The 15,740-nt window shown below is 44.2% G+C and overlaps 1 protein-coding gene across 1 annotated transcript; it reads left to right on the top strand.

Annotated features, from left to right (window-relative positions):
* Positions 1-3,373: 3,373 nt before the first annotated feature.
* Positions 3,374-15,567, top strand: LOC306922865 (LIM domain only protein 3-like; the record flags this gene model as incomplete). Its single annotated transcript, XM_079500743.1, has 4 exons — positions 3,374-3,395; positions 4,459-4,675; positions 10,087-10,212; positions 15,462-15,567. 4 exons carry the CDS (start codon positions 3,374-3,376, stop codon positions 15,565-15,567), a joined length of 471 nt encoding a protein of 156 aa, XP_079356869.1.
* Positions 15,568-15,740: the final 173 nt, after the last annotated feature.

Genomic DNA, 15,740 nt, shown 5'->3' with positions numbered 1-15,740 from the left:
GTTCATTCCAGGCTTACCGTAGTATTTGGCATTGATGTAGCAGGGCCTATATGTCAAAATAAAGACAATATGTCACTAATGCACTGTTCTCCCTCACTACAGGCACGGAGAGAGGATGGTGGGGCTGCAACAATGGTTACCTAACAAAGCTATTTAATTAGACGCATTCATAATTGAAGTAATTAGCTCCCATGTGTCTCACAAATGAACGGCAAAACCCGGAGCCGTATCCACTGATTAATTAGTGTGTTGATCGTTAGCTGTCTTGACGTCCCAACGATCGGATGAGAGGGAGGATAATGAGGGTGTAGGCTGTCAATAGGGCTGGTTAATTAGTGTGACCCGCTCTAGAGGCCATGCTGGAACAGTTGTTTGTGCCTGGCTCTAATGAGCAGGATTTAGGCTTGATGATCTGTTTGGAAGAGGAAGGAGATGGCCCTGGTTTTAAAACACAGTGGACAAGGAGCTATAATATAGCTCCTTGTCCACTGTGTTGAAGCTATATGGTCGAGTCTGACATATCGATATTGCTGACTAGAATAGAAGTATGGTATAAGTACTAGTATAGAATATGGTAGAACTGTATATAGGCCTGTTTGTCTACTTCAAAAGACCACTAAAACAAACATAGAAATGAACAGTACAAACATAAAAATAACATATGCATGCACACTCACAGGCACGCACAGGATTTGTGAATGGAGGATGGTCCTATAAAACAGACAGGTTAATGGTAATTTCTAAAAGGGGGTAGGCCTATATCAGGGATATCAAACCTATCTCTATTTTCTTCTTTTTCCAGCACTCTCTCTCTCTCACTCACACACACACACACACACACACACACACACACACACACACACACACATACACACACACGTGAAGTACAGTATAGACTTGAACGTCTGATGAAGTACAGACAGTAGTATAGTACAGTACTTACAGTACAGTATACAGTATAGACTTGAACCCGCCGTGAGGCAACCCAGAGGAGAGCGAGCCGCCATGGGCGAGGGAGTGGCCGCGCCACACGGTGCGAAGTCCGCCTCTGCTGACTCAGCCCCGTTCATTGGAGTTGCATATCAATAGGCAGAGAAGGTAAATCATCCGTCTTCGTCAACCTACAACGCCACAGGGCCCGTCAACGTCAAACAGGGGCTGATATAGAGGGTATGTGCATGAATAAAGTGGGTGGCAAATCGAGTGGCCAAGTGAGTGGCCAAGTGGGGGTGCATACGTTGGTTAGACATACTAACAGTCCGACAGGCATCAGTTCGCTCCCGCACTGCCGGTTACAACTAACCCGTGCTGCGAGTTAAAACTCACCCGTGGCTCCAACATGCGTGGCAGGTTACAACTAACCTGTGGCAGGTTAAGACTAACCCCTGGCTTCCTGCAGGTTAGGTTTAGGGTTGGGTTTTGTTTTGAGTATAGGGTGTCGGACTCATGACTGTTAGTACGTCGGACCAAACACACCCGGCAACGTGAGTTTTACGTTGTTTAATGCAATCAGATAGGACTTCTGTTTGGATGTATGGGCTGTCAATCAGATATTCTGTTTGGATGTATGGGCTGTCAATCAGATAGGACTTCTGTTTGGATGTATGGGCTGTCAATCAGATATTCTGTTTGGATGTATGGGCTGTCAATCAGATAGGACTTCTGTTTGGATGTATGGGCTGTCAATCAAATATTCTGTTTGGATGTATGGGATGTCAATCAGATAGGACTTTTCTGTTTGGATGTATGGGCTGTCAATCAGATAGGACTTTTCTGTTTGGATGTATGGGCTGTCAAGGCCAGAAAGTAGTTTTTTGTCACTCAGTAGTCAGTAGGTGTTCCCGCATACCTTCCAGGTATGATGATGATGATGATGTCACACGTATAGCCTTTATTAGTGTTCGTAGGAGGCGAAATGCGGCTTCTGATTGCCGGTGTTGGCGTCTTGGAGGTATACTGAATCTAGGGGGGGATCGATGATTATGATTCTGTCCCTATTGGGACGTAACTCGGAACAGCACTAACGCGCTAAGTCAGCTGAAGCAGACTTTGCATTTCGCAACGTTCTGCTCCAGACGGCGCTCCTCTCCTCATCGTACATCATCATGACGTCTCTATTTGCTCAGAGACTATGACGTAAAATTCTCCATTCATTGTCAATGGGAGTTTAATGTTTGTGTAGGACAAGGTTTGTGGACACATACCAAAAGCTGGATATATATTGGCCCCTCAAAAAGAAGAAAATACCCATGTTGAACAATACAAATGACATACTTTGACAAGATATCAGGTATCCTAAATCTAATGTAAGAATATAATAATAAATAATAATAATAATAATAATCTAATGTAAGAATATAACATCTACTATTATGCCCCCCCCCCCCCCCCACACACACACACACACACACCTGGGTCTTAGATCTTTTTGATGGGGGTCCCTCTTCTCACACACCCATGCACACACACGCGCGTACGCACGCACGCACGCGCGCACGCACGCACGCACACACGCACACACACACACACACACACACACGCACACGTACACAGGGCGAGAGGGGGGGCGGGGGCACGCACAATAGCAATGCATCTGATCTGTTCGGTTGAAAAAGAAAACTATAGAGCGCCCTGGAGATAATTGGTGTCCTTGGACTTGAATATAAGCTCATTGTAAACCACCTCAGGCTCTGGGCTGTCCTGTCCTGACTCCTGGTGTGGTGGTGCGACTGTGTATTGAATAATTGATTTAAAGAGGGGGGGGGGGGGGGGGGGGGGGACTATCAGATCTAAGCATAATGACTTCATATAATTAGCATTGGGCAGCTATTGGACTGACTGTGGGAGTTTTTTTTACATGGGCTAGCTAGAGTGAGACCGGGTTGTCGAGCGAGAGAGAGGGAAATAAAGGCACCGAGAGAGGATTGAGATTGTTTGAAGTGTTTAAAGCTTATAAGAAAGATTAAACACCAGTGGTCCGCCATCGACTGCAAGATAACGCTGGAGTCTCTCTCTCTCTTGAGGACATTCATTCTTCCAAGCGAGCTGACATGGAGAGGAGGGAGCAGCCGCAATTCTTATGATCTAATCGGTGCTTTCACTACTCGCATCCAGGCATCCTTATTAGGTTTTTACGCGCACGTTTTTTTCTTTCTTCACTCCGTCCGGACTGGAGTCCACGACCAATCGACCATGATGACCGTTTGGCGTTTTCCTCGATTTGATCCGAGATGATAGGCCTAATAAACGCGCTTTGCTGAAGTTTGATAGCCCACTGAAAACTGTCAAGATACCGTAAATCCCTGACTGACTGACTGCAGAGAAAGCGATTTATTTTCTAGCAGGAATTGCTGTCAATTAATATATAAAAACTATGGTTTTGGACAAGGAAGACAGTGAGTGTACAAATTAATTATCATTCCTGAATCCTGCACTTCAATGATTCTGTTGAGAAGTAACTTTGGGTTTACCTATCACTTCATTAAGTGAGGGCCACCTGCAAAGCAAAATTGCTTCAGAGATAGCTAGGCATAGCAGCTACAAATATATATTTTCCTCTATAGTTTTACTTAGAACTAATAGCCTGCCTGTTATTGTGTATAGGTTAACAACAACCTTATAGTGATTTAATGCAGATTTTTGACAATATTTGTAGCTTTTCGTCATACTGCTGCTTTCATTGTGCCATTTATTGCAATTGGTCTATAACTATAATTCTGTATCTGTCTGTCTGACTCCTTCTCTGCATTCTTCTTTTCTGATAGGCTACTCCAGTGGTTCTCAATTAAAGTGGGGTCTGGGGACCCCCAGGGGTCCTTGAGGGAGTTCCAGGGGGTCCCCAGCTAAATGATAGTTAGGAACCAAATCACCGTAACTCTGAGAGTGTATACAAATGGAACCAAATGGACTCTAGCTAGCTAGCAGATCATTTTTTTGTCAAACTGCAGGGTAAAATGGTTGAGAATCACTGCTATAGAGCCATAAAAATCTTCTCTTATGGAAGTTATTTGGGTCCCTTGCAAATCTTTTCAAATGGGGGTCCGCGGGCTAATAAATGTCAATTTGGGGGTCCTTGATATGAAAGAGTTTGAGAACCACTGGGCTACTCTATCCGTTTCTGGTCTTTCTGCACAGAAAGACACCTGCCAGCAAGAGTCTTTTCTGTGTCTGTGTTTGTCTTTCTACTCATGTGTCTGTCTCATATGTCTCTGTCTTGCTGTCAGGTGACTCTCGGTGTCTATGTTTGTCTTTCTACTCATGTCTGTCATGTGTTACTCATGTCTGTCTCATATGTCTCTGTCTTGCTGTCAGGTGTCTCTCGGTGTCTATGTTTGTCTTTCTACTCATGTCTGTCTCATATGTCTGTCTTGCTGTCAGGTGTCTCTCGGTGTCTATGTTTGTCGTTCTACTCATGTCTGTCATGTGTTACTCATGTCTGTCTCATATGTCTCTGTCTAGGTGTCTCTCTGGTGTCCCTCCAGTCCAGGGAGAAGCCGAGAGGCTGCGCCGGGTGCAACGGGAGGATCCGGGACCGCTTCCTGCTGCAGGCTCTGGACAGGTACTGGCACGAGGACTGTCTGAAATGTGCCTGCTGTGACTGTCGCCTGGGCCAGACGCCGGGCTCCACCCTCTACACCCGCGCCAACCTCATTCTCTGTCGCAGGGATTACCTGAGGTAAGGTCAGGATGACCCGAGGTCCCCTGAGGTCATGCTTCCACAGGCATGTGTTGAGTATTGAGTATTGAAATGTCTGACAGTAATTAATCCTTATATATTCTGGTATGCTGTTCAGTGCCATGGTCACAACCAATTACATCTTAACCCATTTAAGACCTCATGAGGCAGATTTTAAATCAGTAGAGAGCGCCCCTCACTTCACACGGGTGTGATTTTTCCAAACATGTTAGCAGCAAAAATAGCACAAGCTTGCAGCGCAGCAGTAAGTGACCCGCTGTGAGCTTGTACATCTACTATTTTATTTGAAAAGTCAACGCTAATATCTAAAAGGACAGATGCTGTTTTAATGGGTAAAGTAGGCTAGTAATAAGTAAACTAGGCCTATAGCTTTGGTAGTTGTCAGCTCCGGTCCTGGGCCGGGGACCTCTAGCTCCGGTCCTGGGCCAGAGACCCCCAGCTCCGGTCCTGGGCCGGGGGCCCCCAGCTCCGGTCCTGGGCCGGGGACCTCCAGCTCCGGTCCTGGGCTGGGACCCCAGCTCCGGTCCTGGGCCGGGGACCTCCAGCTCCGGTCCTGGGCTGGGACCCCAGCTCCGGTCCTGGGCCGGGGACCCCCAGCTCCGGTCCTGGGCCGGGGACCCCCAGCTCCGGTCCTGGGCCGGGGACCCCCAGACTTTCTTTTCCATCCAGGTACATTTTCCTGCATGGGGGTCCCAAATCTAAATTAATCTTTGATCATAAAAAACATCTCTACCCAGCAGTTCACTGCCAGGTGTTTATTGTCCCAAAGCGAATTGCGGTTATATTGCAGCCTAATCTTTTTTTATTTCATATTTAAAGATGACATATTTAAATACAACCACCTGGATTTCCAACACTGATCTGATTTACTGCTCGTCCAAAAGGGAATCCCGCGTGGCCATGATGGGAGATGTTTAGGTTTCTGTTCTCCATGGCAGGGTTACTCTGCTACACACTCACCCCCCTTTGACCTCCCTCCAGTAGGAAACCCGATCCAGATGAGTCCCCAATGTTCCCACCACCTGGATTTAAACCTGGGTCACCCTCATGGGAAACCAAACGTCTACTACTGCTGAGCCCAAAGGCACGCTGGGCAAGACCTATAGGCTGTAGAGTGTATCGTTTTTTGGGGGCGGAAGTTGCGGAAATTTGGTGGAAGAATACCGCTCAAGGAAATTACGTTGACGCTTTACAAATCAGTTTACATTCTATGTGAATGAAACAAGTGTTGTGATTGGTCGAAAACATATCGCATCCAGGGGAAATACATCTGACGGATGTTCAGGCCGACGCTTCCGCCGATACACTCTCTGCCCTAGGTTGTGAGTGACCAGGCTTTTCACAGATGAGTAAGGCTGGGGCCGAGGCTAGTCCAGGGGGGGAATCACCCCTTGGCCAAGGAAGATGGTATAAGCTTCTGGTCTTCAGGAAGGACTATACTGCTACATACGTTTTAGAGCTTTTCAAGTAAAGGACTAGTGAACTGAAGATTGGCAATTATACCAATAGTCACAGTGAATTGTACTTTAATGCAGTGGTCCTCAAAGTGGGGTCCAGGGACCCCCAGGGGCCCTTGACAGGGTTCCAGGGACCCTAGGAAAGTTAGTTAATATAGCATAAATGTCAGTTGAACCACACATCCTATTTTATACTTTGGCTATTTGAAAATAGACATTCTACAATCTCACGACTCATCACACAGCTTTTTTTTTATCTCGAAAAGTTGTGATTTTAACAATATCAACATCTTTTCAGATGTGGGTCCTTGGCCAAACATGTCAATTGTGGGGGTCCTTGACTTGAAAATGTTTGAGAAGCACTGTTTTAATGCACCAGCCCCCGACAGGGGTTAATGTCACGGCATTGAGCGGTTGAGGGTGGCTGAATAGCATGATGTGACCCACACACCACTAAGGGCACTTAGTAACCCATCTATTACTTGAGATGGGTTTAATTTTCAAAACTGTGCATATTGATAGACTACATTAACAGCCCTAGTTTTGTCAACTAATGTTTCCAAAATATTCCAATTTCACACTTTTGTAAAAGTGTTTCCAAAATAGTGATAGCTGATCTACAAGTTCACAAACAACGTATCATGAGCTTGGAGATTGGCTATTTTTACTATTCGTTGTACAACAAAGTATACAGGGTTTATTACGTGGTTAAGGGTTGTGTTTCTCAAATGATGGAGCATGGCATGGGATCACCAACATGTCCGTATAGTATACACGGACAAATGTGTCCGTGGCAAACACTTGGCCTTGTCTGTGGCAAATATTAGATTTTTACACACCATTATAATGTTCTTACTGAATGTCAAGTCTCCAGGTTTTCTCCAGAATAAGTTTGGCAATTATTTATCATGACACTATGGCACATTAGGAGTTATTTATCATGACACTATGGCAAATTAGGAGTCCACTACTAGTGGTAGCCTACTAGTACTACTAACTAGTGGTTCTCAAATGTTTTATTTGCAAAGACCCCCTTAACTTGTTCAAATGGAACCAAACCGTTTAAGGCTCCATTTGAACACTCCATGTTACAGACCTGTTATTCAGGGATATCTATTCATGTGTTTCTGGTATTATTATTGTCCACTCATTTTGTATGTCTGTGGCAAAACAAAATGATATTGACAAAAATGTCCACCACAAGCCAACATGGCGATGACCCCTGAGCATTGCATGAACCGTGTCAGTCTGCAATGAGATCAGCCATGCTAATAATGTGCTGAAGGAGTCCACTGAATGGGATATGATAATGGAATCTTTCATTATACAGTCAGTGTTACAGTCCCAAGTGTTTCCCAGAGCCTGATCGATGCCACATTTGTGGGTCCGATCCTGATTTTTGACCCATTTGTTTTGTGTTGGAGAGATGGTGAGACCCCAGTTACAAAAGAAACATATAACGTATAATTATTAGCAATTATAGCAATAATTTGATTACTATCAATATAGAGATTTAACTTCATAAGCATAAACATATTGTTTTAACCAAACAAATATCAATTAGAGCAGCTTTAATAATAAAACGAACAATCCAAAAAGTTAATATAAAATGTACATAAACAACTAATCATTATTTTATTTAACCACTAAAGGGGCTTTTCTCTTCGCAGATGAATAAGGCTGGGGCCTTAAGGCCCATTTAAAAAAAAAAAAAAAGCCAGTGTGTCATGGCACGTGCACTTGAATATTTGCTATTTTTGCAAAGTAAACATTTTAAAGGTTAAAAACTGGGACACATTTGGCTGCATAATTAATTGCCAAGACCGATGCAGTCAAATAATGGCCGAAATATCGTCCAAAGCGATATATCGGTCAGGCTCTATGTGCTTCCCAGGAGTAAAGACGGATTGGCGTCAGGTCTGTGGGAGAACTCCTGATATCTCCGCCACATTGCTGAGCTCATGTGTTAGTCTCGTGTAGGATCCAGCTGGATTTGGTTGGGGCTAAGTCTCTCATTAGCCGCGCCGCTCTTATACAGACCAAAACCCCTTTTGACAGTTAAATTGGCTAGATTGCCTCCTGTTTTCCTCATCATTGCAACGGCACAGGCCAAAACCCCTTTGAAGACCAGGATTAAAACCATGTGATTTATTTTAATTGGACCATTAGTAGAGAATTAGCATCAAGCTTCGTACCCTCGTTAAGGAGGGGGGGGGCGGACCCTCACCAGGTGCCTACCGAAGGACTAAGGCTCCTCGTTAGATCAGAACATTCTGTTAATTAGAGCCTTGCTTTTGTTCTCACACTGGCCACTTGTTCGATGACATTTTCATTTGTCTTCTGAAGTTCTCTCAGCGAGCCGTCTTGTTCGAGACATCACTGCCTCCATCTGGGGATGTACTTCCTCTTTAATGGCTCTTCCAAGACCTTTTCTCTCCAGGTGGATGGAGAGAAACACTGCTCACCCTGGTTCATGTTCATTAGACCAGCAGCCAAAGAGTATTAGCGAATTCTCTGCAGCGATTGTTTTAATCTGCTTGGGCCCACCAGATGAGTGGCTTTACTGCCGTAAAGACCATCTGGATTTTGTCACACAGGTTGTCAATGACAGGCATGCTACATTGATTTCCATGATTGGCTAAACTAAACTCTAGTGCTGATTTTGTCCCACGTGCCAAACTTGAATTACGGTAGTTTCTGTGCTTCAAGTAGAGTAGAACAAAGACAGAAACAGTTGAAAACGCTCAGAAACAAGGACCTGCTGTTTTGAGTAACATTTCCATTAGTTTTCACTTCATTATTACTCAAATCCACATACTAATACAGATCCTCACTCATCCCTTTCATTCTTTCATCTCTCCCTCTATGCTTCTTCCATCTTTCTTTCTTTCTTTCTTTCTTTCTTTCTTTCTGTACTTCCTTCTGTTTCTTTTCTTTCTTTACAAGCTTTGATCTCCTTGTAATTTTGCTTTCCCCTCTCTTCTGTCCCCCCCCCCCACTTGTCTTCTCTCTTGTCTTATTGCTTTCCTTCTCTATCCCTCCTTTCTTCTTTCTCTTTTTAATCTAACTTTCACTGTGTCGTCTTCCATGCTCTCCTTCCTGTGCTCTGCTCTCCTCCTCCTCTGACAGATGATGCACCAGAATGGAGCCTTGTAACTTGTAACTTTTATTTTTGTAGAAGAGGCAAACTAATATTGTTTATGCCGTTTGCTTTGATTGAATAATTGATTGAACACGTACGTTCTGTGTTCTAATACTATTATACTAAAAAGGATAAAGGTGAACAAAAATAGAAGTTACTGTTGCGCGTGCCAAGCTGTCATTTTCTTGTATTATATCATACTTGTATTATTCCACCACAGAGTAACCTCGCATGAGACTATCCAGCATAACAGCTATCCACCTCGGAGGAAGGTCTGGTAAGGCCGGCAGTGTCGGTAGGCCAATCAGAGGCAGGCGGGGCGTTACCATGTCTATGATCGGACGTAGAATAGATTCACGCGACAGGGAACTGTGCAGCCTGCAGTAATTTGCTCTCCTTCCTGTCCTCTGCAGGCTCTTTGGGGTGACAGGGAACTGTGCAGCCTGCAGTAATGCTCTCCTTCCTGTCCTCTGCAGGCTCTTTGGGGTGACAGGGAACTGTGCAGCCTGCAGTAATGCTCTCCTTCCTGTCCTCTGCAGGCTCTTTGGGGTGACAGGGAACTGTGCAGCCTGCAGTAATGCTCTCCTTCCTGTCCTCTGCAGGCTCTTTGGGGTGACAGGGAACTGTGCAGCCTGCAGTAATGCTCTCCTTCCTGTCCTCTGCAGGCTCTTTGGGGTGACAGGGAACTGTGCAGCCTGCAGTAATGCTCTCCTTCCTGTCCTCTGCAGGCTCTTTGGGGTGACAGGGAACTGTGCAGCCTGCAGTAATGCTCTCCTTCCTGTCCTCTGCAGGCTCTTTGGGGTGACAGGGAACTGTGCAGCCTGCAGTAAACTGATCCCAGCCTTTGAGATGGTGATGAGAGCCAGAGACAACGTCTACCATTTAGACTGCTTCGCTTGTCAGCTCTGCCGCCAGAGGTAAGAATGGGGAAAGGCCGGGGGGGTGGGCTGAGGGATCAAATTCAGTTGAGTTATCTGGAAGCTATACACTACTACACCTGCACCAGCAGGCTTGCTTGGTTCCCCCCCCCCAAAATAAGCCTGTGTGTTACTTGTATGGACCCTAAACAGCGCTGGAGAGGGGGTCATCTGGGTCTGAATGTCCCCGCACTAATTAGGGAATGACTGGTGTATTTACAGTATGTATGTATTTATTTTTCCCGACCGGCGCTGGTGGTCTCTCTCTCTCTAGCACCGTTCCAGAGCCAGGTTAAATCTGCTTACTGATCTGTCTGCCAGGACAGAGCCTCTGTTCTCCACAACAGTTATAAAATAACCCCTCATTACTAAACAAGTACTTGTCTTGCTGTCATTGATGCAAAGGAATGTTGCGAACTTGCATACCTACTGACAGTGATCATATGGTGGCAGAAAAATGGAAATATGGTGACAGAAAAGTACTCAATAAACTACAAATAAGTTAAAAATCTACATTTACACCAGTGCTTGCCTTGTACTGTAGATCGGATATTTTCGTTGCAAGACACCGCTGCGCGGAATATGTAGCCTTGATGTTTATGCCTTGCTTTTCTTTTCTTTTTTTCTCTTTTCATTGCTCTGTAAAGCACTTTGAGCTGCATTTCATGTCATGAAAGGTGCTATACAAATAAAGTTGTATTATTATTATTATAAATCAGGCATCTCATTACAGTACCAAAACACTACACAACACACTACACTATACACACTACAAACACTACACATTACACATTTACAGTACCAAGACACTACACAAAGAGGGCTGTGCAAGAACATTAGTGGACAGCAGACTATAATTATCACTCTACAAATTCTGCATTCAGCTTTCAATCACTATGCATTCAGGCAGCATGGCACAGCATGGCCGCATGAAGGAAGCATCATGGCATGTGTTTCTATCACTATGCATTCAGACAGCATGGCCGCAGCTAAAGGAATTAAGCATCATGGCATGTGTCCAGCGGTGAAGTGGCTCACTGTGTCATGAGGTATAGCTGTACTGAGGCAGGGAGGTCGTCCTCTAGGGAAAAAACAAAAAATGTTTGTACCCCCTAATTTCTATTTTCTCCCTGTATATAGGCGAGATATTGTATGTTGTGACCAACTGCTGCTGGTATGAACAATAAAAAACCATAAATACAACACTGATTTTGACCTCCAACGTCAACATAACCGACTAGATGCATGGTTTCATGTAATTTAAAACTTACACTATTTATTTTCTGGCCTTGTGTGTCCAATAAGAAAAAGATCAAGAAATAATTGAGTTAACGATGACACACACCAAAAAAGTGGTCATTGTGAAAGTCTTGATAAACAGGGTGTCAAAATGTCAAAAATTGCAAGCTGGTATGTAGTGTAGGTCCTTCTTTGATACATTAGTCGAACGTGACTTCCACAGCAACATTGAAACGCAGGATAGAAGGCAAATGAACCCTGTGTGAGCACTGCCTTTCATTGAGCCTGTCCGGGGGCATGTAAACTACGGTACACTGGAGTTAGACTCTGACTCCAGAGGTACACTGGAGTTAGACTCTGACTCCAGTGTACCGTAGTTTACACTCTGACTGTCAGAGTGTAAACTACGGTACACTGGAGTTAGACTCTGACTCCAGTGTACCGTAGTTTACACTCTGACTGTCAGAGTGGGGTAAAGTGGGCCGATATGGGGGCGGCTGGGAGAGAGTTGAAAGCAAGTGCAGCAAATACCACAGAATCAGAATTACGATGGTTTAAAAAGCCTGCAGCCTCATTCAAATTATTATTTTAAGCTGCCTAACCTATCATTATAATGTGTCAAATGGCACATGGAAGGAGGTAGGGCTCGCACACCATTCTTTTGGTAAAGGATTCCTTTATTGAGAAAAAAAACTACAACGTTTCGATCCTAATGGATCTTCGTCAGGTCAGTATGCTCTCAAATGGCACATGACAAACTATACAACTGTAATGCCTGGTAATTGCGAGTTATATAGCCATATTACACACCCTAACCGATAAAGCTATTAAAACACATTTCAACACAATAACACTACACAGTATAAATCCTCAATTGTAACTCTGAGAGTTAAAGTAACAGTGTGTAACATTCCAAGTAGACCTTCAGCAAACAGAAAACAAAACAGACCTGTTCTTCAAGGCCCTGAATACATAACTAATTAAGCAAGGCACATGCAATGTAACCCTCTGCCCCATGGTGGAGTCGAGTTGCGTTGCTCAGTAGCCAATGGTAGAAGACTGTGGTTTATTGGGCGGGTCCCAGCTGTGTTATGTGACTGTATAAATGTTAAACAGGGTTTTGTGTAAACGCATGCAGAGCAAGCTTAGCAAATTCTATCCCAGGGTAAACACAGTTTAAATATGATCACCTTCTGGCTAAACCAATTCATGCATTTGCTAATTATTGGGCAAGGGTTATGGTCCGTCCCATCCTGTCTGTCCGTTTCGTTTGACTGACATTGAGCAGGATATCTACAAAACATAACATTTGATATCTCCAGACATATAGCGTATCGTTTGTCTTTGTATTGTATCGTATCGTTTTGCAATGAAAATAATCGGTATTGAATCGTTTTGCAATGCAAATAATCGATTGAATCAATACTAAGCACTTGGGGACCCTGACGAAGGCTTGTAGCCGAAACGCTTTGGTCCATTTTTAATGCTCTTTGCCATGCCATAAAATAAAGGCTTTTTCACTTGACTGGAACAGAGTGCCTTGGACCCCTTTTTGATCTTTTCATACTTGTGTGTTGTATTTAGCAATAGCAAAAAGAAGAAAAAGGGAAAAGAGGGGGTTCATTACTTTTCCATTCGATATCGCTACACTTGATATTGATAAATGTGTGTATTCTCTGTGTTCATGTCAAGCTACAGGTTTGTCCATATGTGTTAAAATATAATGTCCATTGTCCATGTATTTTTTTTTGTTGCTAAATCTTACAGGACAACATTTACTTAATTTAATATTATTTACTTGCATTTTTGCATTAGTTAGGAGAGAATGAAGAGCCAGAAACAGCGAGAGACAGAGTGAGCGGAGGACATGGTGGGAGTAAGATTCAAATCCATGTACTCGTCGTGACTCACACTCTCCTACTGTAGTTCAGCCACATAACTCACGAATAGAATGACCCAATATGTTATTATAGAATGTGATATAAGTGTGGATATAATATTTTATCTTGGCTCTGGCTCTGCTACATTTTTCTCCCTGCTCGGCATTAGACAACCATCATTAACCATTAAGAGCAGGGAGATAGATATACGACTAGAAAAAGTGCCCCTTCTGGTCACAGGTCTCCACTAGGAGGATAGGAGTGTGTGTGTGATGTTTGGCAAAATGTTTAGTGTGTGTGTGTGTGTGTGTGTGTGTGTGTGTGTGTGTGTGTGTGTGTGTGTGTGTGTGTGTGTGTGTGTGTGTGTGTGTGTGTGTGTGTGTGTGTGTGTGTGAGACGCGGCTTGGCCTGTTGTAGCGCCACCATGAGGCTGATTTGAAAACTGTCAAGTGGCATTTCTTCCAAAGCCTAGTGGAAATATGCATGCACAGTTTCACCACAATTGGACGCTGCGTTGAGTAGTTGTGGCGATTTGTACAAAACGGGTACAAAGCGGGCTACTCCTGAAAAGTTTAGAAGCCAATTGTAGCCAATGAGGGTGGATTATGAGAAATCAAACAAACCCGTCTTGATCACATGACTATGGAAAGCATGTGTACCGATTTGCGTGAAATTTGGATAAAATCTGAAGGAGTAATATTAGAAAATGTGTTTTACATATGTCGGCCTCCTGGTGGCGCTATAAAGAGCATATGTGAAAAATTCCAGGCAAAGGTTTTTCCTTGGCCTCTAGGGAGTTGGCATACAAAGTTATCCACAGATCCGTGCAGTTAGAGGTAAAACACTTTTCGGCCAGTTATAGCGCCACCATGAGGCTGAGTTGAAAATGTTCATGTGGCATTTCTTCCTCGGCCTAGTGGGGATGTGCGTGCACAATTTCACGGAAATCACACGATGTGTTCATGATTTGCAGCATTTTGTTTGAAACTGAGCACTCCTGCGAACTTTGGAAGCCAATCTTAGCCAATCAGGATGGAGTCTGAGAAATCTGAAAGACCAGTTTCGTTGAATGGCTCTAGAGAGACTGTACCAATTTGCGTGATGTTTGGACCAAATCTGTAGGTGTACTGTCCAAAAACTTGTTTTGCACAAAGCGGCCTCCTGGTGGCGCTATAACGGGCCGTTCTGGAAATTTTGGGGCAGAGGTTCATCGTTGGCATCCAGGGAGTGTGTGTGCAAAATTTGGCATCGACCGGGTTAACGGTGCCGGAGATTAGCTGTTCACAGACGGAAGGACGGACACACGGACACACGGACGGAGTGCAAAACATACTCTCTCCCCATGCCTTCGGCCTGGTGGAGACAATAACAACCCCCCATGGGGAGCAGAACTAATAGCAGAGCCCACCGGTGGTGCTGGGGTGGCGGTGGGAGCAAACAGTGCATAACAACAAACCAGGAACGCATACACAGACTTGGGTGAGCTTAAATAACCCGTCCAATTGTCAGCTGATTGTCAGCATATGACGTTACTTGGTGTATGGGACTTGCAGAATGCTGAATACACCCACATAGTAATGCGCATGTGTTTAACCTCTCGTCTCGAGTTATTCTGCCTGAACTAGCTCGCAAGCTACGCATGGTAGCTGACCATTCCACCCCAGGAGAAATGTCCATTTAAGCCATTAAGACCTGAGGCCGATTCTACAAATGCCTTCTAAACCAGTTCTAAAACGTTTCCGTGCCAAGGAAGAACCCCCCAAAGTATATGAATTCGGCCGCAGACCCCCCCATCTGAAAATGATTTGTGCCAGGGACCCCCAGAGAAACGAAGATTTGTGCAAAAAAGATTTTTCAAAAATGTTCATAAATAGCAAGCTGTGCGCTTGTAAATCTGCTATTTTTGAGAGGCACTGTTCTAAACAACAGTTATAAATCCTAAGAGTTTTTTGAAAAACATAAGCTATACATAATATAGCTATAATCTAAAATTACATACAGTAGATGCTCTCCCGATTTGAATGGGTTAATGACTACAAAGTTGAAGATACATGCTCTTTCACAGTGGGTTGGAATGTTTTGCTCCGACAAATGTTACATATTTTACATTTCTCTCTCTTACCTCTGCAGATTTTGTGTGGGAGACAAGTTCTTCCTCAAGAACAACATGATTCTGTGCCAGCTGGACTACGAAGGAGGCCTGGATGTTAACGGCACAGAGCGACAGCCTCAGTAAAGCAGAGATGTCCTCTTTTGGTGGCAGGATTTCATGTGACAATGCCGTACAATGCCTCGTCACCTGACTGGCTGGACGATTTGGACTACTGCTATGAATGGAGACAGCGATGGTCATTGTTTCAAGTTTCTCAATGACAAGTTTGGACTCTTGCATCATGTGCATGCTGAGCT

The sequence above is a fragment of the Electrona antarctica genome (assembly GCF_951216825.1).
Source record: "Electrona antarctica genome assembly, chromosome: 5".
Classification (NCBI taxonomy): Eukaryota; Metazoa; Chordata; class Actinopteri; order Myctophiformes; family Myctophidae; genus Electrona; species Electrona antarctica.
Note: the sequence above shows the minus strand (reverse complement) of the source record. Positions and strands in the feature narration are given on the sequence as shown.